Genomic DNA, 27,844 nt, shown 5'->3' with positions numbered 1-27,844 from the left:
ATTTTTGTCCCGCGAGCAAGGACACGACTCCTGGCAACGACTTGGATTCAAGTGTTGTCTGCAGCATTCAATGAACGGTGAATCCAAAACCACAATCCGTGTGCCCAGCTCTGCCTTGCGGTCCTCTTGACTACTTACTTCTGCGAGACACTGTCTCCTGGCAGGGCTGTGGGTTAGCAGAACCAGACACACTTTTGCGCCTCTTGTATATACAAGATTTAATTGGCACCTATGGAATAAATGGGGCCCTTTTCAGTACTAGAGGCAGCTGCTCCGAATCTTGCCCAGGGTTTGATCATACATGCGCCTTTTTTGCAAGATGGCTTCCGTGACTCATCCCAAATGGCGGGCATCAGCACCCTTCGATTCCCAACCAATGCTTTACTCGTGCGGATCAATGCAGGGCCAATGTTTTATAAATCATTATAAATTGAGTCTTCCGTCAAAGCATCCGTCACATCGGCATACCTATCCGGCGTGCAAAGAGAAGAATGCGCAAGGCAGCCCTGAAAGTGAGGGTCAGGGCGCCGCCTAACACACAAAACATACAAACCAAACGGCCTCCCCAACGCAGTGTCCTGCCGACGTACTACATGGCGATATGGGTAAACGACAATGTTGACATGGCGATATGGGTAAACGACAATGTTGTAAAAAAACGCCGCGGCAAGTGTGGTATAATGCACATAAGCTACATGGTATTGAAGCGTCAAGCAGCCGTGACATGCAACCATCGGCGTCGATGTGAACTCCAACCTTTCAGGACACCTGCAAGTCATTTCGACGGCGCAAAGCGCTGGCAGATTGAAGTTTTGCAGGTTTAATGGTTGTCTGACCCGAAGCTGCAACAACAGGCGTGTACCAAATAATGAACTCGCATGCGAACGTGCGAGGAGCACCAGTGCAAGCGCACACGGTCCAGCGGGTCCTGAGGAGGTACCTTTCAGCGCCAACTGGACACACCATCACCTGTGTCGTTTGCCGCCGCGGGATAATTTTCCCCTGCATTCCACGCTATGCACCAACGGGGAAAGCGGAAGTGGGCTGCCCAGCTCTCTTTTCTCCAAAACGAGAGCACGGAACGCACACGCGTAATCAGTCGAGACTCCAGGAGCATTCAGCCCACAACTCGCTCACTTCATGACTTCAGGAAAGCGCGCATCATTGATACTGTCCAAAAAGTAAGCAACCTTCAGCCCCCTCGAAAAGCGAAGCACATTGCCAGGAGGAAGCACAAACCCGCATGAGCCTCGGATCATAAGGCATCCCTTTTTCCATACATAGGAAGCCACAATAATCACCGAACACCCAACAGGCATCGCCGTGCGCAAAGTGAGCCATCTACCTCCGCATGTCTATGGAAAGGGAGGACGAGATGGAAAGCGGACAGGGGGACGTCGCACAACGTGCCATAACAGTAATTGCTGTTGCCACCCGCTAACATATATCGTTCGACCAAACAAACTATGCGCAACACGTGCTTAACCACGTGCGAGACGATGCGGACCGCATCCCGACGCCCGTAGGGAATTAACCCGATAGGAGTACATGAACCAAACCTCAATGATGTCTCGTTCGTCAAATAAACTCGCATGCTCCTTTTACCTCCTCTGGGTACACATGGCCCCGCAACTAATGATCTTCGGTGATACGGTAATGAACATAATGGCGGCGATGATGGCGATGCACGTCAAGTCGTAGCCATCGATAAGATGCGAGCACGGCTGTACCTACTAAGCCTCCTGCCTGCTTTGTTCCGGAGCCTGGGCGGCCCCGGTAGTGCCATACTGCTATGCCCCACCACTGCACTCCTGCCTGCCGATATCTGTCAACAGAGATGCCTAGCCATGCACCCCCTCTCGTCCGCAAGACTCTGAATACTTCCCTCGCGCTCCAATACTTCCCTTTCCCACCTATCTATGTACATCTCACCTGCATTGCCACCAAACGCTACTGCCTGTGTCCAGGTCTCGACTGGGCCCACAATACGATACCCTTTCTATCCCCTACTTGGAATGTGGCCAGGGTCTGTCCGGTTATGTTATCCTCGGCTCCTCGCACGCACTCAACAGGGGTCACGTGAGCAGTCTTCACTTCTCCGCTGAAAGCAAGAACATAGAGGTTTCAGGGAGGAAAACCATGGAGTTTGCGGAATAAATAAGTACGCGATACCGCACAGCAAGAAAGAATGCGAGGTCACACCGGCCAGCCTTCAATGTCTCACGCTCCTCATCATCAGTAACTCCATCATGCCCACAACTTCAATGCGTGCTGCAGCTGCTGCAGCCGCGTCAGCGCATCGCAGCTCCGAAAACCGACCCGCATCTCCTCCGAAACCTACCCGCATGGGACTTCATTCATGAGACCACCAACCTTTATCCTCGCAGCATCATAATTACCATAAACGATATCCCCGTCACTACATTCGGACATCGCCCTCAATCGCCACTCAATTATCATTACCACCACCATCAGTCCTGGCACGCCGCGCATCGCCCGCAAGGTTCTCTGAAGCTGCGCGAGTACCTCACTGCCTGCGATGACTGGTCCCTCGCACTAACGGCGTCCCGGTCCCAACCTTACCCTGTAATGCCTCGGCCGCGGCAACCGTCGCAGTTACCGTTGCCACGGGCGTCCCCGCTGCCGCCGCCGCTCGTAATACGACAACGTACGGATACCTGCATACACCGTACTCCCAGGCGGGCATCCGAAAAGCCAGATCCGCCAGTAACAGCAGCACGCCCGCCAGGCAGGTTGAGTTGCACGCGAGCCACATCCATGGGTGAGGAACTGCGTCCTTACCCCACAGGTATCCGAGGCCGTATAACGCTCCCGTGAAGAGCGCCAGCGGCAAGCAGAGGACCCATGCGGAGACATGCAGGTGTAAGGACACCAGAAGGTTTATGGAGAGGCGGAGAGAACCCACGAATTCACCAATCCGAAACCAGCAGCAGCAGCAGCCGGCAGCGGTGCCGGATGTGGTGTGAAGCTGGTTCTGCAGCCGGCGGCCGCACCAGCGCCAGGTGGCGACGATAGCCGCCACGATAGCACTCACAGCGCTATGCACGACGATGACGAGCGCTACCAGCAGCACGACCGGCACCGCTAGCGGTGCCAAAGGGGTGTAAACCATCAGCACGGCGATGAAGCTGAGCACGGTGCGCCCAGCGCGGGCGCACCAGCCTGACCCTTTCTTTCCAAGCGCGTATTCCCGCAGGTACTGATTTACAACACGAAGCGCCTCACGCTTCAGACGCGGCATGCCTGCACCGCCGGTATGCGCACCACCAGCATGCGCTGTCCCTCCTCCGTGTCGCTGCGGTGTCGGTCCCGGCATCCCCATCGCCGTCGCTGCGGCGGGGTTGGGCCAGGTGCCGGCTGCGGTGGCTGATGGTGGCACGCGGCTGGACGCGGACATCGTGGCGAGCGCCGCCAGGCGATCCTCCAGCCAGGGGCCGCCGCGCCGCGAGGGGCTATTAGCCATGGGCGAGGGTACGTCTTTGACCCGTGAATCCATTGACCCAGGAAATTCCTGTTGGGCCGGTAACCGTCCACCGCGCAGCTGGCCGCTCTGCGCGTTGGGGCTGCTGGGACCCGCCTCGGCCGCGGCGCGAGACCGGACCGACCCTCGGGACGAGGCGGAGTTCACGAGTGAACGGTCCTGCCGCATTGGCTCCACAGGGCTGTATGGCACGTACGCGTCGTTGTCATCGACGTCGTCACCACTGCTGCGCCTGCGGGTACCGCCGCGGTATGGTGACACAGGGGACGGCACCGCGCGTGGAGAAAAGCCGCTGGGAGATGTTCCATGTACGACCGATACGGGTCCCGGCCGGCTGGCTGCACGGCGGCTTTGGCTATTCTTAAAGGAACGACTGGTGTTCCTGGCAGTGCCATCACCGCTGCCGCGGTCGATGGTGGGGTCTTGTGATTCCTCTTCCGTATCGCCGCGTCTGATGCGCGCACCGTAGGGTGATGAAGCGCGACTGGACTCATAATCGCCGTTGCCGCCGCGGCTAGCACCGCCTGTCGACGACCAGCCACGGCGGTCCTGACTGGACGATCGCAGCTGCGACGGTGAAGACTGCCTCTGCAGTCTGCTGGATGGAGTGTGCGGCACGGCCATTTGCCGGGTGCGACCTTCCGCCAACGGACCTGGCCCTGAAGATGCTCCAGCGTAGCTATCCATGCCTACTGCAAGGGGTACTGAAGTTGCCGCTGCGGCGGTGGCGGCGGTGCCGCCGCATCCACCTAAGGCTTCACAAGCCTGGCTCTCCGCGTCATGCACTGAACCTAAACTGGATCCGGGCTCAAAGTAAGTCCTAGGCCTGTACAACGTGAAGCTGGATGATAGAAACGCGCTAGCACGTGTTGCGCCGGCGACGGCACCGTGGCCATGTACATGGTGCTGTAAGCCGTAGGGGGACGCCGGGAGCAGGGTCCCCACAGGCGATGTTGCCGCCAATGTTGTCCCGTGTCCATATAGCCAGCCCACAAGGCCCCCGCGGTTGTGTCGCTCCTGCCTTTCAGCCGCCTCCACTGCCGTCACTGCTGCTAAATCCATACAGTTGTCCGTCGCCGGCGACGCTAAGGACTCTGCAACGGGGCCCCCGGCGCCAACACTAACCGTACGCTCTTTGCCATGGTCCTGAGGGGTTAGAGGTGACCTGACGGAGCCGCCGCTGCCGCGACAGCCCCTCCCACCGAGTCCCACGGTTGTCGTCTCTCTGCCCAAATCAGACCACGATGGCTGGTTGGCTGTAACAACCCCCAAATTCCTGCGTATCACCGACGGCGATGGCAGACCACCACTGCTCATGCTGTGCACATCAGCCACTCCTTCAGGCGCGGGCAGCACTCTGGTATCGTAGAGCGGTAACGACTTCGCTAACCCTACCATTTCCTGTGGCTCGTTCAAGGACGGCGGCATAACCCCACTGCCGCGAATGGGCTGCTGGCCGTAGACCCAGGACTCTCCCACGGCGCCCGCTGAATCTGATGGCCGCCGCCGCGGCGTCTCCGGCGACTGTCGCGACTCTGTACCGTCTCTACTGCCCTCCGTCTCCGTGGGGTTACTTCCCCTAGAGTTCTCTCCACTCTCACTGCCGCGATCTTCCTCAACATTTTTGTCACCAGCAACCTCCTTAGCTGAATCAGGCTTGCCGCTGCCGCCACCGCCGCCGTCTGGTTTGGATGCCGCGACACGGGACGCCATGCTCGCTGCCAATTCGCGCGTCGCTCGCATCAGGAAAAGCGTCAAGCCAATGGACAGCCCCGAAAGCGCCGGCGGTACTATATACAAGTACCGCCCGCAATTACGCACACTCGTACAGTATTCGGTGCGCTGGGGCAGCGACATGGCATAACAAAGGAATGCGGCGCCGACGTGTACGGCGACGGTGACGATGGCGCGGATGACCGGACCCCAGGGGATGTCGTTCACCAGCCAGCCACCAAAGACCTCCACCCCACCCAGCAGATTGTTACCGTATTGGCTCAACCTATGTACGGACCGCCGTGCGTGTGCAACAATCACTAAGCTCGCCATCCCGCGGACGCCAGCTCTGCTGCCAAAGGGGCTCGCTGCCCCAGCCGCTTCTGCAGCCGTGCCGACCTGCACAACAGATCAAACACGATGGCATGTAAAGACAAGCAACCAGGATGGGTCGTATCTCGTATTCAACTGCGTTGTGTCACATGGAAACACCCATTCTGGCCTGGATACCAGCGCATCCAAACAGCGTACAGGAGAGCACCTCTGCTTAGTCCCACTACTGCTGTCAGGACACACATAGTACGCAATGTTTGTCCGTGGACCATGGAAGCCACAAGAACCCCGCCGCAGGCACCATCGGCCTCGTACCTCCCGTGCTCGGTCATCGCTCCTCATGGATCCGCTTCCCATGGGGTTGCCTACACGCTGGCCCGACGGGCCGCTCAATGGCACCGCAGACTCTCCAGAAACCGGCACCGTCGCCGCAGCAGCGGGAGCAACAGCACGTGAAGCCGCAGGAGCATCACCAGCGCCCTGCAGCGCAGCGGCTGCCCATGCAAACTCCTGACCCAAGCTCCGCTTCCACGAAATGCCCCCTAGCGCGCGCCTGCTTTGGGCCTTGCTGGCCGGCGCCACCCTCTTACGCGCCTTACGGGCGGCCAGCACCGAGTGCGCGACCGCCGCAAGCAGCACTGCAAGCGCGATGGTGCCAAAGGTTCCCCACACCCACAAAAGGTCTAGCAATGGCTCGAAAATGGTGCACGCATTGTCGCGAATGTGGAAGCTAAGGTACCGGCTGGCGGCTATGGCGTAGCCCGTCCTATGGCCACCAGGCGTCCACAGCTTCGGATTGCCGTACAGCAGGACCGTAAAATTGAATGGCGTGAGAGCAGCAGCCGTGCCATTGCCCGCCCAGGTGTCGTTGTATATGCGACCAGCGGAAGACTCGCGCCACGCAACACCAAGCAGCGGGCAGCCATCGCTGCCGTACATGTAAGACGTCGAGTAAGACAGCCAGAAAGCATACGCGTCACTTATGGAGGCGCTGAATAACGAGGGTGTGGGTACATAACTGCTGGGAGTGGTGCCCTCGGTGACGGGGGTAAGCGGCTTGGCCGCACGGCTCGCCAGTATGGTAGACGTCGCCACCTTGGCCACGCCGCCGTCGGGGCCGCCCTCCTGCTGTAGGAGCCGCCGCTGCACCGCCGACAGTCCAATGCTGTTCATATCGTACGAGGTGCATGCACTCGACAGCCACGTGTCTGGCAACGTGCCACGGATGTCATTGTACGACAAATCCAGTGTACGGCCACAGCCGCCGTACCTCATCAACGAATCTGTCAAAGGCCCGCTCAACCGGTTATGTGACAAATTCAAGTACGATAACGGCGGCGAGGGGCCAAACGTCGCCGGCAGCGGCCCCGTCAGCTGGTTGCGGGACAGGTCCAAACGCTCCAGGGAGGGCAGCTGCAGCCAGGAGCTTTCCGGCGGTAGCTGTCCTGTGAGGGCGCAGTCCTGGATGCTGAGGCTTTGGAGCAGGGATGGCTCAAGGTTCGGCCGACGGTAGAGGCGCGAGTACGCCAGAAGAATCGTGCTGACATTAGAAACAGCGGCGTCGGAGGTGTGGTTGGCAGGCGTAATGTTAGTGTTACTGCTGGGCGGCGGCGGCGGCGGTGGCGAAGAATTGGTGCCTGAAGCAGTTGCATTTTGGCCGGTGTCCGTGTTCGCAGCAGCTAGCGCCATGATAAGGGGCTGGAGGACGTACGGTGCGAACACCGGTACTGGATCGGTGCAGGTGATGCTTAGCGTTTTCAGCTGCCGAAGGATTAATCCGGCAAAGACGTTGTGGCCAAACTACAATTGGGGGAGGCACGCGGGGGGCGGCCCTAAAGTTACGTACATCTGCAGTACTGCACTTGCTATCAACGGTTGGGCTGCAAGGGGATTGATTTTTTGGAGGTGGTACACTAAACACCCTGCAAGGATGCAACTTCATCCTCAAGCAGTAGGACCGCGCCCTGTCGAGTGGAACTCTCGAAAAATAAATTTTCCCGAATTATTTTGCGCCTGACTGGCCATCATCGCTTCCAACGGTAGCGTCGACTCAGAAGTAAATCTGCCGCGGCAATCCTTCGTGGCAACGACTTCAGGACAGATGTCCGATTCAGCGGAGGCATCCGATCCAGCTCTGCATCTCTAAACCCATGTGCCCCTTTTCCTCTGTCCTGTCCCTCCTTATCCTGTCATGTACTATCTACCTGCCCTGTCCTGTCCGACACTGCAGCGCGCCTCCGAGTTTCACCACCAATAACCCTATCTGCGAAGCTGCCACGCAGCTCGTAACCAGGCTCGTAGCTCAGTCCCCTGACGGCTTTGCTGTAGTGCAGGGCAGTGTGCTATTGGCGGCGGCATATGCTCGGACGCTGTGTGCACAAGGGATCTCTTCGGTTGAGATTGGTTAAGAGATTGGTTCATGGAGGAACACGGCACCGCTTCATGGAAGTGGTCAGGTTCAATTCAGGGTCCCGTTTTGTGTGCGCCACATCCCTAAAAATCGAAGCAAGTGCCCTGCATCATCCGTAAGGCAGGTGCCCCCAACCGCTCATGGGTGATGCTTTTCAACGAGCCGACTAGCACACACGCATTTGGGAGGCAAAGGGCGGTCGCTTGTTCCCACCTGTAATAACCGCGTGATGTTCTTGGCCTGAACCTCAAGTCCAAGGGGAATATAGATGTACGTGTCGGAACCCGTGGAGTTTATGTACTCCGTTGCGCTGCTCCATTTGCAACCGGAGCCACTACTGCCAATGCATGAAAGCCCCGTATCCTGTAATTGTATCCCACTTGTCAACGGGAAAGGCTCCAGGTCTATGAGCCACCTGAGGTCCTCTCCCATGCATCCGACATCCGTTATTCGTGAGCAAAATGACATCCGCGTTATGAAGTCAACCAAGGACAACGGAATTGTTTGATGTTTTCCTTCAGGACTCGGTGGCAAGGGTGGGCGTGGACTGGGACGAGGAGGACGAGGAGGACTCGAAGGTCGCCGAGGGGATGGGGGACTCTGTGCAGCGCAGAAGCGGCCTGAAAAAACACATATATTATATATTATAGGTCACTTATCGTTTTGTAAAGCTGTAGAGGTCAACAGTCACTTGCACTTACCTGCGAGTAAGACAAAGCTGGACGCGGCCGCGAGAAGCAACCAGAAGCGCATGTTGCTCTGAGCTGAAGCAGCACCCCTCCCAGAAGTTAATCAAAAGAAGAAACGCTCTATGCATCGTGCCCTCCTAGTCCATGGATGTCTCCCACCGACCAGCGCGACCCTTTGGAATGCACTTCCATGTTGCAAGTGTAACGTCAATATATCTAAGGTTCGTAACAGCGGGAAGAAGGCAGCGCAGCTGGAACCTTCAACTTGCCCATCGGCTTCGTACAAGGTCTACGAAACTTGGCTTGCCCGCCAGATGGCCTGATCACGTACTAATTTGATTCTTCTGGTTGCGCTAAGATGGGATGAACTCTCACGTTAGCTTTATCGCGGACGTGGGTTTAAGATTACCGTCCGGGGTGAACGGAGGGATTGTTATTTTAAGGGCTGGCACGGTATCCGCATTACCATCAGGGTGTATATATTTCTAGTTCTACTTGAGTCACACGTTATCCAGTGCCATGCCTACAGCGAAACGATGTCCATGTTTCCGTTATAACGTTCACCTCCCTAACAGTTCCTAACCCAGAACCCGGAACGTCAAAAATACTGATTTATCCTCATGGAACATCCAGACCTGGCTTGTGACGGCATGCGCACAGCAGGGCCCTAATTGCAATCAACATCCGTTGGAACACGCCAAACGAAACATTCCATTCCTTGTCAAGGGTCAGAGTTAAGACAAGGGATATCAAGGACGGCTTCGTGAAAGCCTGTCCTCTAGACGGCAGGTCACTTGAAGGTGGCTTGTGAGTTGTGACTAGGCGCGGTGGTTATCTGTTTGTACCGCAGATGTATATTGTCAGAATGTGTGTTTCTTAGTTTCAACACGCCGGATACCTCTGACAGAAGGATACGCGAGAATCCTCATGGTAGCAAGAAGATCATTGACTGCAACATTTGAATTAAATGTTAAGGTCAGCATGGCAAACTAGGGTGGACCTAGCAGTAGATACCTTTTGGGACACACAGCTTACCCGAACCCACTAGCTTGAGCAGCTTGTTTTGAAAAGCATGTTTGTAATTGAAGTCTTATAAGTTGGCTAGCTTGCTAAACGTTGCAGCCCACACACCTTGGCATCCGTCTGGACTTTCCAGTCGGCTTATTATTGACGCATTCAGCATCTCGTTTTATTGAATCTCTCGAAGTATGGCCTCTAAACAGTTCCTGAGACGGCTGCCGCTGTTTTCGAGAGGTGGGGCGCTTCTGGAGAAGGCAGTGTGCTGACAAGGTTTAGTCGATCGCCTGATTTTCTTACTCCTTTGCAGAGAGGCTAAACCAGCTTAACCTCAACCCAGGAGCTTTTCCTGATGTTGCCAACGATGTTCTCCCTATTGTGACGGGTTCCAGCGAATCAAGTACATCTCCACGGTAAGCCAAAATGGCCTACCTTATCTCGGGCTATATAACAATCTCCCTGCACATGCAAATTTGGTGTCGATGCCTTCAGGCCGCCGCTTTCATCGCCTGTGGCAGGCAGTGTAAGAACTGTACTGGTAAGAATTTCATATTATCTGTCTCTTTGTCGGCACGAAACGATCTCTTGGTTGTGCAAGCTATTTTGTGTGGTGGTGTCGTTGCCGCTGCTCTGTAGAAGCCTGGAGCCTTGCCACAGACGCTGGGCCAATGGAGCCAGCGCCTCTCCCATCTTCAGTCACTCCCGAAACCGCTCAGCACTTTGGCGTTGACTTCTCCCGGCGCGGATTCGACACGTCCTGGGTGGGCTCCGGTACCCGAGGCTGGGCACCATTCCTCCCCGACCGACATCGCAGCAGCGACTTTGCCGGCCATTGCTGGCCTGCTGAAGCATAAGCTGCCAGTTCCTACCGTATCGGCAATTAGCTATGAGCCCAAGGTCGATATTGAGCCCGCATCAAAAGCCGCCGCAACAGCCACCGCACCAGTTGTCGAGGCCAAAGCTGTGACCTCGAGTTTCCCCGCAACCTCCTCCACCGATGATGTCCTCTCCGCAGCTGTCTCAGTTTCCACTGACGACTCCTCTCCATCGTCAGTGCGCCCCCTCCTGGAGCCCCTCGACTCGCCGCAGCATCAGCAGTCCCAGCGACAGCCGCAGGCTGCTCAGCAATCTGCCGTCCGTCGTGCTACCGGCAACAACGCCCGTGGCAGCAATGCCGCCAGTAGCTCCATTCAGCTTAACAAGCACATCATGGCCTGCAGGAACACTGAGGAGCTGCTAGCGCTCGTGCAACACCGCGGCGCATTTTTTGACTACTTTAACATATCCACGGCGCTTGCACGCGTCCCCAAGCTCGCGCTTGTAAGCCCCGCCGTCGGACACGGCTCTTATCATCTTCATGGTGTGACGGCTTCGCCACCGCTACCGCCGCCATTGATTTCAGCCCCGGCGTCGGCGGCTGCCGCTGCCGCGGCGGTGTTGCCTAGCGATATTCATCTCGACGCGGCGGGTCGTTCCCTGTTGGACCATCTGGCTCAGCTGATGGTAACCCAGGTCGACAGCTTCGATGCCCGCGGCCTTGCCAACTCGGTGCGTCACCTTATCGGGATAGTGAATGTCTTCACGGGCGTATTGTGCTGCCTTTTTAACCACTTGTCTTCCTGTAAACCGCCAAGATGCGTTGCTGCGCCCATGTGCGTCTAACCCGCATTTGATGGTCATCATCGCCAATCACCACCACGCGGGTGCTCCCACAGGGATCGCATTTCAACCTGATTGTAGATCTCCTACAGCGTGCCGCATCCCGCTGTCTTTCATCCTAACGCTGATGATGGACGCAATCCACTGATGAATGTGATGATGAATGTGTCTTAAATTTCTTGTTTACACGATGTTTCTCCTCGCGCACAGGCATGGGCGTTTGGCAAGCTTAAGTACGTGCCTTCGGGCGGCCTGCCGTCTGTGATTGCGCAAGCGGCGCTGCGCCGCATGCCTGAGTTCAGCCCCCAAAACTTGTCCAACCTTGTGTGGAGTTTTGTCTACATGCACCACGCGGACGAGGTGCTGCTGTCGGCTGCGTCGCGCTTTGTGTGCGCGCGTGTGGGCGAGTTCAAACCACAGGTGCGGCCTGACGTCCACGTTTTCTGATCGCAGCTTCAGGATGCGCGCGTTTCTCCCCGTATGTACGCTGGATGCGTGACGGGCCAATCAATGGGGTTTTGGGCCAAGACGTAGCTGTTGGGGAATGTCATGGTTGCTCTTCTGGGAGGGTATTATGGAACGCCAGCTGCGTAATGATGCGGCTTTTCGGTTTAGTGGTGGATCTTTCGGCGGCCTTACAACTCGGTGGTCACTGGAATTTTATTAGCCTCCCTCTGCTTCCTTACCCCTGTTAGGAACTGGCCAACATTGTGTGGGCATTTGCCAGCCTGGGGCACCGCGACGACCAGATGGTAAGGATGAGGATGGCTGCCTGGCGCATGACAAATTTTCCTGTGTTTGCAAGGGAATGAGTTGCCACGTTTGTCCAAACCCTCCAATGGACGGTAAAGCCATATAGGAAATATTGTTTCAAGGGGCACCTGCAGAAGTCTTTCTTTTGGCACGTTGATGCGTGCACCTTATCCTATTTGAACGCTTAAGGAGCGATTTTCCTTGTCCGCCGCTCGTCCCGTCTGGGCCATCTGGGTTCGTATCAGCTGCCCGTCTGCGGTCGTGCTGCTCTCTGCGTCCTGGTCCTGGTGGCCTATTGTTACGCGCCTTGGGTTTTCCAAGTCGGCGTTTCCTCCTCTCTCGGCGTCGACAGTTATGTTATTGCTCGTGATATCCCCCCGTTGCCTCTCTGCCTGCAGCTCCACGTGGCAGCCAAGCAAGCCCAGCGCATCGCCCCGCTGTTCAAGGAGCAAGAGCTATCTAATATGCTATGGGCGCTGGGCAAGATGTCCCTGCGCGACCAGCCGCAGGTGCTGGAGGCGCTTATGGAGGAGACGCGGGTCAAGCTGCCGGCCTTCCTGCCGCAAGTATGTAAACGTTTAGGTGTATCCCTGCATCCCAAGAATCTGGGAGCCGGGTATGGTGGCATGGCAGCCTTGACAAAATTTCGCGGTGAACCGGCGAATCCGCTGTTTCTCGAGCATCCTGGGCCCCCATGGAATCTTGCTCGTCGCCGAGTTTTGGTCAAGTCTATACAGCTATCACCACCGCCCGCACCGACCACATCCCTCCGTTGTTTGCGTTGTTTGTATTTTGTCGGCAGGGCATCTCCAATGTGGCCTGGGCGCTGGCGTCTGTTGGCCACCCTGATATGCAGTTCCTGGATCAGGTGGTGGCGCAGTGTGGCAACCAGTTGGCCGCCTTTGATGTTCAGGCGCTGGCAAACTTGGTGTGGGCCATGGCTTCGCTGGGCTACTATAAGCCGCAGTTCGTGGGAGCCGTGGTGAACGAGTGTCTGGGCCGCGGATTGGACCGCCTAAGCCCACAGAACCTGTCCAACATTCTGTGGGGCTGCGCCACGCTCAACCACCGTGACCAGAGGTATGTGGGGCATCGCGGGATGCGGGTTTCGCTGCGTCCGACCGGCTCCGGCGGCGGTGGTATGGCAGCTGCAAGGCAGCGTCCCCACCAGCTCATGCTCCTACTGGCATGGCGTTCGTACGAGCATTCGTGAGGTCAGCACTCGATTGTTCCCTGTAAGCTGTATCTCGCCAAGAATTCCTACACTACACATTCCTACACGTGGCCAGACTCGCTCGGCTGGGATCCTTGTGCCTTTATTAGCCTTTTTGTACGCTCCTTACTGTTAAGTTACACATTCTCCTTAAGCTGCTCCACTCAACTCCCGGTTACATCTCGTGACCGTCGATTTGCGCAGGATGCTGTCCTCCTGGGCTGCCCAAACGCTGGACAAGTTGGCGTCGTTTGAGCCTCAGGGCGTCTCAAACACCGCCTGGGCCTTCGCTCGGCTTGGTTTCCACAGCCCGCAGCTGTTCCAGGCGCTTTCGGCGGCTGCCCTGCACAAGATAGAGGGTTTCACCGCGCAGGTAGGGAGGCGCTTACGAGGGGCGTCGTTGTGCCAATTCGTCTCTTGTCCTGAGCCGCCACAGCATGGGGTTTTGGGCAGTTACGATTTATCGCGCTATTTCTGAACTCCGTTGTATCACTTACTGTCATAGGACTGCATGCCCGCTTGCAACGTGGTTCATGCGAGAGGGATATAACAAAAGAATGGAAGGTTCTCACACACGCGGCCGGGTCTTCTCTGATTTAGCTTACCCTCTAGTAGCTGACATGTGGGCTTTTAGGACACTTTTTACTTCGGCCGGCCTATATCCTAATTTTTTGCATGGAAAATTCCTTGCCTGTAATTCACTAAATCCCTCCGTCGCGTTGCGCGTCCTGCCCGCCCTTTCGCTTGTCAGGGTCTGTCTAACCTGGCGTGGGCCATGGCCACCGCCGGCCACGTGCAGCCCCGCCTATTTGAGGCGTTGGCACGCCACGCTACATCTCTGGCTCCCTCGTTCAATGCGCAAAACTGCAGCGTAACCCTATGGGCATGCGCCACCCTGCGCCACCACGATGATGAGCTCTTCAATGCGCTGCTGGAGAGGCTGGTGGCAGAGGTGGACACGTGTGAGCCACAGAACGTCGCTAACGCGCTGTGGGCAGTTGCCAGGTGCGGCCTGGGGAGGGAGGGGGCACTTTTAAGGTGATGCGCTTTAAGTCGGCAGGGAGGGGTGGAGCCTTGCCGTTATGAATTCCCGGGAACGCCATTAAACTTCCTGGAACCGATTGTGTGGTGGTTCGCAACAGAGCTCGTTACTTGCTTCGGCAACTGAAGCCCAGCTTCCTTTACCTCTTGCCTGCTACAGTCTTGGCACTTAGCTGCTGCCTTCCGCCCTTCCTTCGCCACCTGTACCTCCCTTGTGCACACACACCAGGATGGGCCACCCGCTGCCTCGTGAGCGGGCTGCTCCGTTAGTTTGCCACGCCAGTCGGCTGCTGGGCCGCATGAACCAGCAGGAGCTGTGCAACACCATGTGGGCGGTAGCCTGTCTTGACCTCATGGACGAAATACTGTTTGCGACTTTCTGCAGCTGTCTACAGCGTCTGGCGGATATCTCGCCAGAAGGGATGCACCAGGTGCGGCGTATGCCCGTCGAGACAACGCCTGGACAACTGGCGATCCCGCCATATGGTTCCTGCTGCCGCTGTTGCTGTAGTGTCCACAGATGTTGGCCCCATGTGCGCCTATTTGGCGTGGCCTTGTAGTGAATGCTCGACTAACGCTGTGTCACGTGTTGAATGTTAAGAGAGATCACGTGTTGAATGTAATCCCGCCGCCCGCCGGTGCTGTTGTCGTTTGTCATGAATTGCTATTGCCTGCCTCCGTATTTCTTCATGCGGGTAAAAAAGGGAACCCCGACACTTTGTAACCACGTACCCAACACCATATGCAGGCCTACCATGCGCAGCTCATGTACCATTCGAGTCTGGCGCGCAGAGCCGGTATGTCCCTGGCGCAGCTGCAGCAGTTGGCAGCCTCAAACCCGCCCGCATCGCTGGGACTTCTGCCCTGCCTGTCGGAGCCCCTGCGCACGGTGGCGGCCAGCATGTGGGCAGCGTCGGCTCGTGACGTGCACGTGAGCCGTTTCCACCAGGAAGTTTCAGGCGCGCTTGCTGGTGCCGGCGTGCCTCACGCGCTGGAGTGGATGACCGACGACCAGCACTTTTCCGTGGACATTGGTCTACAGGTGCGAAAAGACGGCATAGTTCGCTTTCGTGTCTTACTGGCTCCGCAGCACTGCGGAGATTCACTAGCCCTCCTGAGCTTAAGTCTGTTTGATCCAGGCCGTCGCCACCGGGCGCTGCACACGGCTTTCACCTGCTATATGCTCTTTAATATCAATGGCCCTTCTTTCCTCTCGCTCCCGTCCTTCCTGAGTTTCCATTTCCACGTTGGCTGTGTCGCGGGACCCAACTCGTTCATCAGGTCAACTCAAAGCCGGTAGCTGTGGAGGTCAATGGCAGCCATCACTATGCCTCCAACGCGCCGCACCGCGCTTTGGGCGACACGGCTGTACGGCGCCGCATGTTGGAAGACCGCGGCTGGCACGTCGTCGATGTGGGTTTCGCAGAGTGGGAGGCCATGGGCCGCACTGCAGCAGAGCGCGGAAGCAACCTTGTGGGCCGCATTGCAGCATCGCTCGATGATTGGGATTGGCGCTTCGTGGGCCTACCGCATCGTAGCCCAAGCGCCACCATCGCGCCGCCACCGGCTGCGGTCGTGTCACCGACGCCCCCGACACCAGCGCCACCGGCCGCCGCTGACGTGTCCTTGCAGCAGACCTTAGCCGCAGCCATGGGCCTGGGGCCGATATTCTCCTCCACCCCTGCTCTCTCGCAGACATTTCCCTTTTTGGTGAATCCATTTGCAGCGGCTGCTGCCGCCGCGAGCAGCACTGCAGCTACCAGCGGCAGGGGCATTTGGGCTGAGCTGGGCTTCACGGGCCTAGGCCTAAGCCAGCAGCCCTTGGGCACCATGCTTGGAGATGCAGTAACGGGGACTCCCGCTGTCAGCGCCGGAATGGAGTTGAATGTGGAGTCTGGTATGGAGCGGACCGGCAGTTTGGGTGTGGATGCGCAGTCCGTGCTGGCGGCGGTAAATGCCGCTGAGGCCTTGTGCGCGCTGCCTGGCGGCAACCGCCTTCTGGCGCAGCAGATGTACGACGTGCTGGGTGTGCGGCTCCCGGCGGCGGCAACAAGACCCTCGGCCGCAGTCAATGTAGGTCGCGGCAGTAGCTCTCCTTCTGACCTTGCAACGGTTATGGCCCACCTATCAGCCTTGCAGGACGGGTTCCGGAGCGACTCGTCCTTAACGGGCAGGAACGGTTCTGGCTCTGCTTCGTTGGAGGAGGACCTGGTCAGCGATGATGACCTGGAACGCGTGGTGCAGTACGCGCTGACCTGACGGGAACATGGTCGACGGATGTAATGACGTTGTGGTGGCTGTGGCTATGGTTGATGCGTTCCCCTTTGACGGATATCAAAAGCACGCTTGAGATTTCGTTGTCCTGCGGGTATTCACTTTGGCGTTTGGCAGGGGCAACGGTTTAAATGCTGGTTGCGGGTTGTCTTGTGGCCCGGTTGTAGGCGCGTCTAAGCAAAACGGCCCAGTAATGTATCGGAACACTAGTGCATGTGGTGATGGCGCCAGTGCTGTCACCTGTACGGTTCGGTTAGCTTCTTTCTCGGCTGGCTGGCGGCAGGTCGACCCGCCCTGTACTGCATGCGCGTGCACGATTCGTGCGTTGCTGGTAATTTGCAATTTGCATGTGTCCGGTCCGTGCTGCCCGTCTTGGTGTGTCTTGGAAGGCAGGTTGGATTCGTAGCGGGTAAGTCGCTTGTACAGGATCTCAGGCGGGTGCGTTGCGCTGCGCTTTGCAAGATGGCGAGAAGCGCACCATGCCCATCGTCATCCATGTACAGGGCTGTTGTGTATATTCACTGAAGATGAGGGAACTGCAGGTTAGCTGCAAAGGAACCAGAATGCATTTTACTCGTTATTGTCCTTTTGGTGTTTGATGTCGCTATTGCTGCTCGCCTCCGCTGCGCCTGTGAGGGCGGAGCGAGGGATGAGTTTGTGTACGTGGGTGGTCTCCGGATATTCATGCTGCTGCTATACTGTATAAAGGAGCGGTGAGGAGCGGTTGGCGCACAAACGGTGAACAGTTTTCGTTTTTGTATATGCATTGAAAACAGCATGTTACATTTTTCACGCACCGCTTTACAAACCCCTGTCCTCTCGCTGGGCATTCATTGAGTGCGCCGATATTTCTCCTTTGAACGGTGGTGTTCTTGCCTGTTTTGGAGCGGGGCCGAATCTTGACTCAGATGGTCATGGTTTAGGCTGCGCGAATGGCGTTGCGGTGGGCACTTTGACGCGCAAGCAAGGGCAGATTGATCATCGAGATGTCTTGTGTTACTGTGGCGTTGCATTCTGTTCGGAGGCCTGTTGGAGAGGAGCGAGAGAAGGAACGAGGAGGGGGTTAACGAGAGGAGAGATAACGATGGCGCATATGAATGGTCAGCGTGCCCCCAGGGATAACAAGGTTCGGAGGACGCCAAGACTTGCTGTTCGAACATGAGACGTGGCGATGTGCACATTTCAATATGGTGTATGTTATGCGGTAAAGCTGTATGCGCCTATTGCGCAGGGGACGCCTGTCGTCCTTGGTACGAGCACTAATGGTTGGCCTTACTGTTGTGCAGTGACCCGGTGACCAAAGAGACGTATGTGCGTTGTATGTAGCTCCTGCCTAGCTCTGCAGTCTGCAGCCAGCATTGGCTTGCGGAAGCATTATTACGAAACACACTAGTATGTTTTCATTGCTGTGGAGACACACCACCACACATGTTTTATTCCTATGGAGGAGTCACACCACGTGGTGGCGAAGTCATGCGCAGAGACTTATAAGGGCTTTATGCCTGCATAGTGCCGGTCGTCCATGTAAGAAAAATATGGTGAGGGGTTTATAACGCTTGGTGGCTTGTTAATAGCGCTGCGATTAGGTCAAAGCCATGCGGATGCGGTTGAACTTCGCTGATCGTAGACGTCCATTGTGGTAGACGTGTTAGACATTTGGTAAAGCGGCCTTTGTCCCGTCAGTGAAGCACTATGCATGCCTGCTTGGACGTCAATGGCGAGGCTGGCATACATGTCGTTAAGGATTTGGATGGAGAGGCATCTCCAGCAGCGTCAAGCCGTATACTTCCGCTGTTTACCGCATCCATGAAGACCATGACATGTGGTCGAGTGCCGTAATCGTTCGGACGTGACCTTACAATCGTGTCGGGCTGGCCTTTTGTCAGTGCTGCATTTTTCGCGGTAGTGATTCTCATCTGAAAGCTGAAAATAGTTATACCTGTAGCTTTCGCGCTAAGTGAAGCTTACCTCCAAACAATTTAAAGCTAAAACGTTACGCTTGAACATGGACACACCGCTTTTGATTGCTGGCCGCCCGTAGATTCATCTACTGAATACAGTAGATTCAATGGGCTGCAATTTTCAGTTTGCAGCCCAGCAGCCCAGGGAGGTGCCCGAACCAGAGAGTTACCCCCCTTAGGCTGCTGCGACCCTGGTTAGGGCAACAAACGATAAGCACCGGGCAAACAACTTGGGGCAGTTTGTTGGGTCGGTTTTGTTGGTGCGCTTAACGCTCGTAAGCTTGGTTACGACGCATACTAAACTTACGTTTTTTAAGGCAGTGATGTGTAATACACACTCCCATATGTGCACTTTAGCCTATCACTGCCACGAACCTCGCGCCATGCGGCCCGCATCCGTTCCCACATCGAAAGCCCATTGGCGGAAGCACAGCGCCCGCCAAGACATTGGTGGCGAAAAGAGCTGTGGCGGCCTGTAACTATATACGCTCATTCCCAGTGAATTTCCGTTGCTATATCTTTTCGAAACAGCGATATATTCCTAGTCCTGACTAATTCTCCTCTTCAATACCAACTCCAATAACAACCACGTAGTCGTGTCGCAACTCAAGCCCTATCCAAAACATGGGAAACCAAGCCGGTTCCCATATGCACATTACCCGCGCCAAGGGCCGGCGGTGCACGGTGTGAGACTACCGTGCTGCGCTGCATAGGGCGTTGTGAGGCGTGCTCTCCCAGTTTTTCCCCATAAGCCAATACCCTATCCTGGCGACGTGCGTTCGCATTGAAATGCGCTTGAACGTGCTCTCTGCCCTCGCCCCAATCAACATGCTCAAACATCATCTTACTCCGAATGTCTGCACGACGTCCGTGGCGCAACTGAATGAAACTAAAACCTTTGACAAAGCAACGCGGCTTACAGGGCCGCCTCGCCGACACGACTTGCCATATCACCAACTCCCAAACTCTCACCCGATAACATCTCATGACGGTAACTAGGCGGCGATTGCAATGATCAACCGGGCATGAACAGAGATTTTCCTGCCTCGCCCTGCTGGCCCCTAGGCCTACACATGGCCGTGCGGGTCGTACGTTCCAGTACTTGCCCCTCATGGACCGTACAAATGTGCCCTTTCAGCCCGAAGATGCCCTTAATGATATTACGAGCCGTACACGCCAGGATGTGCCCCTGCACAGCCATTATTCGGGCGGCACCGGGAGCTTCGCCAAGATGATGACGATGAGCGCACCCGCGGCGGCACCCCACAACCAGGACATGGCCGGCGTCTTGAGTGCCGTCAGGAATGCACCCAGCCCCGAGCTACTGCTGCTGCCGACGGCAACAGTAGCGGCGCCGCCCACCAGCTGATCCCCCGCCGCCGCCGTCATCCAGCCCGGAAGCAGGCGCGCCAGCGCACTCTGCCCCGCCGCAGCTGCGCCGCCGGCAACGGCGGGCATGCCCGGCACCGGGGCCGCCAGCAGCGCCGGTAGCGTGAACTGCACAGCTAGCCCGACGGCCATGAGCCAGCGCAGTGAGGGCCTTGCCGTGAGCGCCAGCGCCGCTAGCGCCACGCCGGCACAGCCGCCAGATGCCGCCACGCCTAGGAGAGCTGTTCCTGCCTTGGCCTTGGCGCCCAGGGTGTACGCGGCCACCATATTTGAACCTGATCGGGCCGGGTCGGGAGGGAGGTGAACGTGACCGATGAGTCAGCGACCCGGACACGAAGATGCATACACGTAGGAGGGAAACACAAGAATGCTACGACGGTCAATGTGCTGAAGCCCCGAGACACGGAGGTGTGCGTCCACATGTGATGATGTTGAGGTATAAGCATACAACAATATGTAATTTCCATAACAGGATAATGGCAGGCCTAGAGTAACAAACGGAACATGCGGGTGGACGTGAAAAGAGACGATTAAGGAAGATCGTACGAACGTGTACGGATGGTCAGGAAAATCGCCAAAATCATATTGAGATCTCCCCGGAGGCCGCCTGTCGGCCGAGGCTGTCACCCCCTGTTGATAAAAAACGATGCCTGCATAGTCTTATTAAATTTGGATTTATAAATAAGTGGCTTGTTAAACTAAAAAAACAACAAGCTTAACAAGTATCTCCTTGATATTACATTTACACCAACATTTAGTTTTTGTTGCACAACGTAGCCTAGTTTTTATGCAAACCCTTGAATCAATTTATAAAGCTTGCATCGCGGAGCTTCGGAATTCGGCAGAAGGATGGCATGTCCGGAAGAGCACATAGAAGAACCCTACATTCGTACATCCTTCTTTGATTCCTGCCATCGGCTTCTCCTTCTGCCCCAGACAAGGACAAGGACTCGAGTTACCGCTATTGCGTCTGGGGCGCTTGACCGCTTTGCAAAACTGCACTTCACAGTTGATATTTCCTACATTCAACCGTACATTTCCTCTTTCCTCACCCACCCAGGCACTTCCTTAAATTATCCCCGTCACGCACTCACCCAGCGCACAGATGACATACGTGAACCACACGCCCGGACCGCCCACCACTCGCCGCAGCGCGCTCCCCCATAGCCATAAAAGGAACATATTCCTGGAGAGTTGCGTCAGATTGGCATGTACGAACGCGGAAGTGCCGTACTGCGGGGATTGTTGCAAAGGTAGCGCCAGGGAACATGAACAACCGGGGTTTCACAGGCTAAACCATAACACGGGACAGCAAACGGCATTTTGGTGGGTCCAAGACGTTAAATAGCTGCTATTGTGGCTACAGGGGCGTCTACATAACTGCATAGCTATAGCGTACAGGCAAGGATCTTATACATAGCAGCTATACAAATATATAATATAATCTATATAATGTATATAATATAATATAATATAATATAATTACATACCTCCATACATACCTCCATACATACATACATACATACATACATACATACATACATACATACATACATACATACATACATACATACAGAAGGCCTGACTTCTGCTCCCGGCCGACCCGGGCTCAAATCCGCCTGCCGGCTCCTCGGGTGTTTGAGGAGTGTTGAAATGGGAGGTGGCCCCCCATCATATGGACGATGTAGAACGTGATAAAATCAACTTGCGAGCTGACCAGGAACTAAGTTGATGCGCCGTTGATCCGCTAGATTGGGTTGGATGCTGGTGGTGAGTTGCCGAACCCAACGAATACATTCTGAAGTCGGATGGGGTGACGGATTAGGGTGCCCCTCTAGCAGGGGAGAGCAGGGACTGCCCCGGGAAAGGGGGCCGCTGGCGAAGTTAACCACCCTGTAACAACATACATACAGACATACATTACATGCACACAACTGACAGTTGTAGCTGCCCAGCCAGCAGTGTACATGCGGTGCTTTGCTTAATCATAGCTGGCCATCGAAGCAGCTGCTTTCACGTTGAGCTGGAGCTGCGTCGTTTTGCAACCGTAAGGAGATACGGAAAGTTTAGTCGCAGCTCGCCGCCGCACGCGCACCTGCCACCAAGCCCCTCCCGCGTTGTACAAGGCGAGTCCGGCTAGCGGCGGCAGCTTGGCGAATGCGGCTCCGGCGAAGATGACGCCGTTGAGGGCGATAAGCGCTGCCATGCCGGAACTGAGCTCCAGGGAGGGGCCATCCCCGGCGGCGGGGTTGCTGCTGCTACTGCCATGCTTGTCGGGCCGGCGCTCTGGGGAACCTGTGCGGCACGAACCTTGCTCCATTACACCCGGTCGCTGAGCAACATAATGCAACACATAGCATCGTTATCAATGAGAATTCACCCCATAATGCTTGTGTCCATAACGCATTCAAGCGGCTGGCATGTCGGCTTTGCCCTTGCACTGCGAGCGGCGGTGCGTGTCTGCCAATTCGTCCAAACGACACCGACGCTACACGTCAAAGCCACCAGCGCTTTGTTGGGGAGTTATAATGCGCTTTTGAAGGTTCAGGGCAACGCCAAAGTCCGTTCAAGGCGCTTCCCCCAGACATGGTACGACAAATTAAGCGAGACGACAGGTGCTACCACCGCACGTGCCTGCTCCGGGGCGTGCAAGCAGCCAAGATCATTATATCGGGCAGAGAATTGTGTAATGTAGCTGCGATGCAGGTGGCCTGTTCCTTACCAAACCTACCTGACCATGGCGTCGTGGTGAGGTCCCTACCCGCCGCCACCACGACAGAGCAGCGCGAAGGTCCCAACACCAAGCGCAAATTAGAAGAAGCTTGTGGATATGCTGCTGGGAAGGGACTGCCCTTGGGAGGCAGGCGACAAGCGTTCGACAAGCCTGAGGCGGGCCGGCCCAGCCTTTGGTCACTCTTACGACCAACTGGACTTCTCAACGCCTGAAATTCATTGATAGCGGAAATCTGCATCTCGTTTGCAGTGCAGAGATGTTTGCGAGCGCTGCGTTAGTAGTGAAGATTTTATCGGGGCTCTGATCTGTAAAGTGATTCAACCGGCGCTATTGTTTCTTGGTGTGAATCAGGTAGTGGCTTGTAGGGTTGATCAATTGGGGTGGCTTTATGACAGGTCCCATCGGGGGATTACGCACGTCTGCTCAACTTCTGCATGGGACCTAAATGAGGCCGCGCGCCCACGCCAAACTGCGGAAAAACTGCATTACCATAGGAAAAAATTGCACATCTGCATATCTAGATTACAAGGGAGCATTTCCGGCTCCCACCTGTGAAGTGGACAGAGGTGTCGTTGTAAAGCATAGCAAATGTGGGCGTATCTAATGCCTCTAACAATATTGCAATCTGTTTGATCTTACCTTCATCCACCTTCATCCAGAACGGAACGTGCATGTTCAAGCCCTGCATTGGCAAATAAAGATATCACATTTACTATAGACTTGGTGAAATGGACACGGACACAGGGACTCGCCAAAGCACATCGGGTCTAGAATGGAAGCTTCACCCGGTACGTTTCCCTGGTGCCTTGAAGTCGTTGTCAGGGCGAGATCGAACCATTTTGGAACCTGTGGCATCTTGACAAGGTACCAGGCTATTGTTTTGGTCTTAAATGCTGACCTTCTGTATGTGGAAGATTTCCTGGCTTCGTTGCTCGTTGCGGAGCGTTGGCCCATGCACTTGCACGCTATGTCGCAGCTCGTCCTGATCAACATCAGCGATCATCACACCCGCACGAAAGCAAATACTTCCGGAGCGTCCACACCCGGAGTGCCCTTGCCCGCGGTCATGGGTTGCCTGTTGGGAAGCCAGAGCGGCCGCACTGTCGACATCCGGAACTCCTTTGAAGTGCGATACACCATCGTTGCGGATGGCTCGGTGGAGGTGGACATCGCATTCCTCCTGAAGAAGCAGGAGCAATGTAGGTTAAAGGCAGCAGAGATGGCGTTACACATGAGAGGGGCAAGGGGTGGGGTGTGGGGATCCGCACCCCGTCCCCCAGGATATTAATTTAAGGGGAGCCTGCCAATATATGTCTTCGGTTTAATTCAAGTCCGAACTCCTTGTCGCTTGTTTCCCGATTCGCCCCCACGGGTATTGCGGACGGATGTGGTGCGCTGCCTGGTGCCAAAGCGCTGTCTCGCCGCTGGGCGCGTGCACTTCATCAGTCGCATCATGGCATCTGCTAGTAGCTGTCCTGTCTTACACCCTCCGTAACAGAGAGTCTCATCCTGTGAGAAAGCCTTTCTTACCACGTTCCCTGTTCCGTATCCATTCGATTACATGGTTCGAACTGCTCTTAAATTGGATGATATCCCACCGTTAGGCCCCACAATCATCTCCTCCATCACACCACCAACTGCCACCATACGTTCGGGTCACCCCTAGCCCGCAGCCGCCGGGAGTCAGCTCCCCGGTCCCCAGTCCCCGGTACTTCCCTTCACCTCCACCGTATCCGCATCTGCTGCCCCAATGGAGAGCTCGCTTTACTCCTTTCCAACTCACCACCACACCCCGCCAGCGTTGAATTCCGAACCGTTGGCCCCACTCTCCCTGCCTTCCCTTCTTCCCTTCCATTAGATAAGCAAGTCTTCAAGACTCTGGATGTGGTCGGCTGGTACGCCACGGGTTCAGCAGCCACAGATGCCCACATGCAATGCCACCGCAAGGTGTGACCGGGTGGAAATCCCAAGGGCGGACGGACCTCACCAGGGACACGAGGAACCATGCAGGGGCCTTACGTTGACAGCATGAAAACAATGGGCCTGATATGGGCCTCAAGTAAACCGTATGGACCCGTGGGGCTCACATGGGCCACATGGCAGAGATGGGCCTCGTTGAGATTTTGAGCTCGAACCCGATTTGGGGGGCCATAAATGCGATGGCTTGCCTTTACGGAACCCGTCGCCTGTTTATCCTGTTTTAGATTCTTGCCTGGCTGTCCTCTTGAGAGGAAATCGCCTCTTCCCGCTCCCACAGGAGACGCCAAAATGTGGCTGTCCGATTTTTTATTGATGTTGCGATGTTGGATAATTCATCATCTGTTCATCCAGCCCTCGCTTAATCATCCTCCTGCAGGCCTTGCCTTGCGTTTTCCCCTTTTGCCGTTCTGGTCGCTATTAGGCTTCTTCTCTGCGTACGTTCCTCCCCCTGTTGACGTCGTGCTGAGGTCAGCTCTAACCTTGACCCGGCATGTAGATATCTGAAGTGGTGGAGGGCCCGGTCTTCCTGCTGCTGGACCCGGCCGTCGACCACAGCCGCAAGGACCTGCCTGTGGCGCTGTACGAAACGGGTGGGTGGATGTACGGCATGTGGGCGATGCAGGACAAGGCCGTCATGAAAACTGTGCTCTTGACTGCCTACTTGCTTTTCTCCGGAAGCTAATTCCTAAGGGGCCTCCGTGGCTCCGTCCCTGCCGTCCCTGCCCTGCATCGTCCCTTTTGCTTGCTACCGTCGCCACGACCTGTCGTAGCGTTACACAGCTGCTGGCCGTCTCGCTCTTGCCACCACCGCCATGCAGAGCTTCACTTGTCACCCGGCTCGGGAGCTCCAGGCCTAGTGTTTGTACGGGCGCCGTACACAATCGAGACAAGCGACGCGGAGCGCATCGGCGTGGACCAGGTGGCACGTATCCTTCCCAGTGGCCGTGCCACTGGCTCAGAGCAGCGTGAGTACGGCACGGCAGTACAGACAGTACGGATTTCCACGGATGTTCTTTTTCTGGGCGTGCCCAAGTTTGCCCTTGTGCCTCACTGCTGCCGAGTCCCACTGCAAAGTTTGTGGGTATCGTTCTATCTGTACCACGTTGCTCGCGGCTCGGCTCACGTTCGTTCTATGCTACCCGGCAGTCCATTACCATCGCGCATCGTAATAGTTTTCCTGACGCCGTCCTGCACTTTCTTGTCTGGTCATCGTCTCACGGTTCAGCGCTGTTTTCCCTCCTACCAACTAACCAACTAACCAACCAACCAACCAAGAACCTGGGGGCCTTCGGCTGATACGAACTTCTAGACTGTCTATGTGGTGAGGCAGTTTCTCTTTTCATGTATTCCCTGGGCGCCCGCAAATTTTCATCTTCCGACATCGCTCATCCTTCTCCCTCACCGTAAGTCCTCTTCCCCATACGAGCCCACCGTTAGCGAATTTTCATGTCCTCCTAAGTCTTCAGTCCCTAAATCCTAACCCTGCAAATGTCTACTTGGCCCCGGCCTTTCTTAACGCCCACCCTCAGTCAGCGCCCAGCTGGCCTCCATGCACAGCGCCATCAAGATGCTGCTGGAGAGACTTCGACTAATCCACGGGGCACTGGGAAAGCTGGCCATGGACCCGGCCGCGGGGGTAGAAGGACCTGGACCCGGGAACTTGGCAGCAGTGCCGTACCCGCAGAGCTTGTTGCGCCAGGTGGGTGACTGGCTGGCTGCCGCTCCCACCGCTGATGTTCAGTTGCTCGTACGACTGCTACTTATGCTGAGGCTTGTCATTGTACGGCTGCTATCGTGGCTGTTACTGCTACTGCCGTGGCTGTTGCTGGTCCTTCCGTTGCTACTGGCGGTTGCCGGTTGCAGGTGTCAAGTCTTGTCAACAGCCTGCCCGCGTGTGACACGGAGGCATTCAGTCGGGAGTACCTCACGGTGAGAGGGATGGGACGCAAATAGAGGGATGAAAAAAAGGAGGAGAGGTAAAGGGAGGAGGGCTGGGACGTTTGGAACCTCGTTGCTACATTCCTACAAAATTATACAACACTTCTGTGCAACCTGATGCAAATTCATCATTTCACAGTGCAAATAATTTTTTTCTGATTTCTTTCCTTGCCCTCAACAGGAGTACAACGACACGCTGTTGACCTTGTATCTTGCCGCCATGACCCGCGGGACGCATATCGCCAATGAGGTGGTTGACAAATTCTGTCTGGCGTACGATAAGGCGGGGTGGCGACGCGGCATCTAATCGAGGCCGAAATGGGCTGGCGGGCTCTGCAAAATGGCGCCGTTCAGAGGGGTGCCCGCAAGGGCTGCTTCATGGCTAGGTTGAGGCATAAGTCTAAGTTAGCGACCCTAGGACTAGTCTTGCACGCGTTGGAATGGATAGTCTTCCGCATCATGGTGCATGTATGTAATTGAGACAAAAACGTCACTAATTGCAACACAAGATGTCCTGGGCGAATCGTCGCCTGACCTGGCCCTATCTGGGCAACTTGCTGGAGAACGTACACGCTGCGCATGTGGCATGTTCAATGCTGGCACCCACGTTCGCCCCTGGTGCTCTTACCAGTCGTGGGTGCATGTTTTTGCCTTTGGGCAGAAGGTTTACGGGCAGGAACGAGGTCTTGCGCAACGCTGCGCGATTATCCGGCCCGCCGGCGTCTAGAGCCAGACTTACAGGTTACGTAGACATGCAGGTCAGTGTTTCGAGTACATGTAAAATGCATCCAAAACGATCATTGTGTGCGCCATCCGGGATTTGCACCCGGGCCGCTCGCGAATCTCCGTTCATGTTCACGTGGGAGGCGAGTATCCTGCTACTAGACTAATGGCGCAGAGCCTGTCCCTCCGCGCAATTCCGCCAACACAGGCAGCATACAGCCCACACATCCTAAACGCCGTCTCATGGGGCATTTGTCGCTGACCTGGACTTGGCACTCGGGGGCGTTACTGAGTGCTGGACCTGCAAGGTACTAGCCTTTCTTACTAGCGTAGGAGCGGATTCCCCCACCAACTAATACGCGCGGTGATGATCTCATAGCGCATTACGCCACCCTTGAATTGCCAGTTGAGAGCATTCGTTAGGTATTTGCCAAGCGGCTTGATGCGCGGTGGGAGTGTCCGAATACCCTAGGTGACCCCCGCGTTTTCCCCATAGGGATTAACTGGATGGAAGT

General features: G+C 56.0%; 4 protein-coding genes across 4 annotated transcripts; 2 read left to right on the top strand and 2 right to left on the bottom strand.

The window, feature by feature from the left end:
* Positions 1-1,341: 1,341 nt before the first annotated feature.
* On the bottom strand, positions 1,342-8,390 carry VOLCADRAFT_116481 (uncharacterized protein; the record flags this gene model as incomplete). Its single annotated transcript, XM_002947539.1, has 4 exons — positions 1,342-1,355; positions 2,584-5,614; positions 5,864-7,348; positions 8,172-8,390. The coding sequence occupies 4 exons, from the start codon at positions 8,388-8,390 to the stop codon at positions 1,342-1,344; spliced, it is 4,749 nt and encodes a 1,582-aa protein (XP_002947585.1).
* A 1,465-nt stretch (positions 8,391-9,855) lies between these two features.
* Positions 9,856-16,589, top strand: VOLCADRAFT_87862 (uncharacterized protein; the record flags this gene model as incomplete). The annotated part of the gene is made up of 13 exons (XM_002947666.1): positions 9,856-9,901; positions 9,975-10,077; positions 10,157-10,202; positions 10,301-11,212; positions 11,534-11,743; positions 12,019-12,075; positions 12,475-12,642; positions 12,879-13,285; positions 13,494-13,662; positions 14,041-14,294; positions 14,560-14,761; positions 15,079-15,372; positions 15,612-16,589. The coding sequence occupies 13 exons, from the start codon at positions 9,856-9,858 to the stop codon at positions 16,587-16,589; spliced, it is 3,846 nt and encodes a 1,281-aa protein (XP_002947712.1).
* Positions 16,590-18,854: 2,265 nt separating this feature from the next.
* Positions 18,855-23,271, bottom strand: VOLCADRAFT_103525 (uncharacterized protein; the record flags this gene model as incomplete). Its single annotated transcript, XM_002947538.1, has 5 exons — positions 18,855-20,229; positions 21,049-21,187; positions 22,050-22,286; positions 22,686-22,801; positions 23,238-23,271. 5 exons carry the CDS (start codon positions 23,269-23,271, stop codon positions 19,766-19,768), a joined length of 990 nt encoding a protein of 329 aa, XP_002947584.1. The 3' UTR covers positions 18,855-19,765.
* A 145-nt stretch (positions 23,272-23,416) lies between these two features.
* Positions 23,417-27,402, top strand: VOLCADRAFT_79768 (uncharacterized protein; the record flags this gene model as incomplete). Its single annotated transcript, XM_002947665.1, has 8 exons — positions 23,417-23,476; positions 23,665-23,887; positions 24,547-24,635; positions 25,165-25,258; positions 25,487-25,633; positions 26,198-26,367; positions 26,532-26,597; positions 26,788-27,402. 8 exons carry the CDS (start codon positions 23,417-23,419, stop codon positions 26,911-26,913), a joined length of 975 nt encoding a protein of 324 aa, XP_002947711.1. The 3' UTR covers positions 26,914-27,402.
* Positions 27,403-27,844: the final 442 nt, after the last annotated feature.

The sequence above is a fragment of the Volvox carteri genome, assembly GCF_000143455.1.
Source record: "Volvox carteri f. nagariensis unplaced genomic scaffold VOLCAscaffold_7, whole genome shotgun sequence".
In the NCBI taxonomy this organism is placed as follows: domain Eukaryota; kingdom Viridiplantae; phylum Chlorophyta; class Chlorophyceae; order Chlamydomonadales; family Volvocaceae; genus Volvox; species Volvox carteri.
Note: the sequence above shows the minus strand (reverse complement) of the source record. Positions and strands in the feature narration are given on the sequence as shown.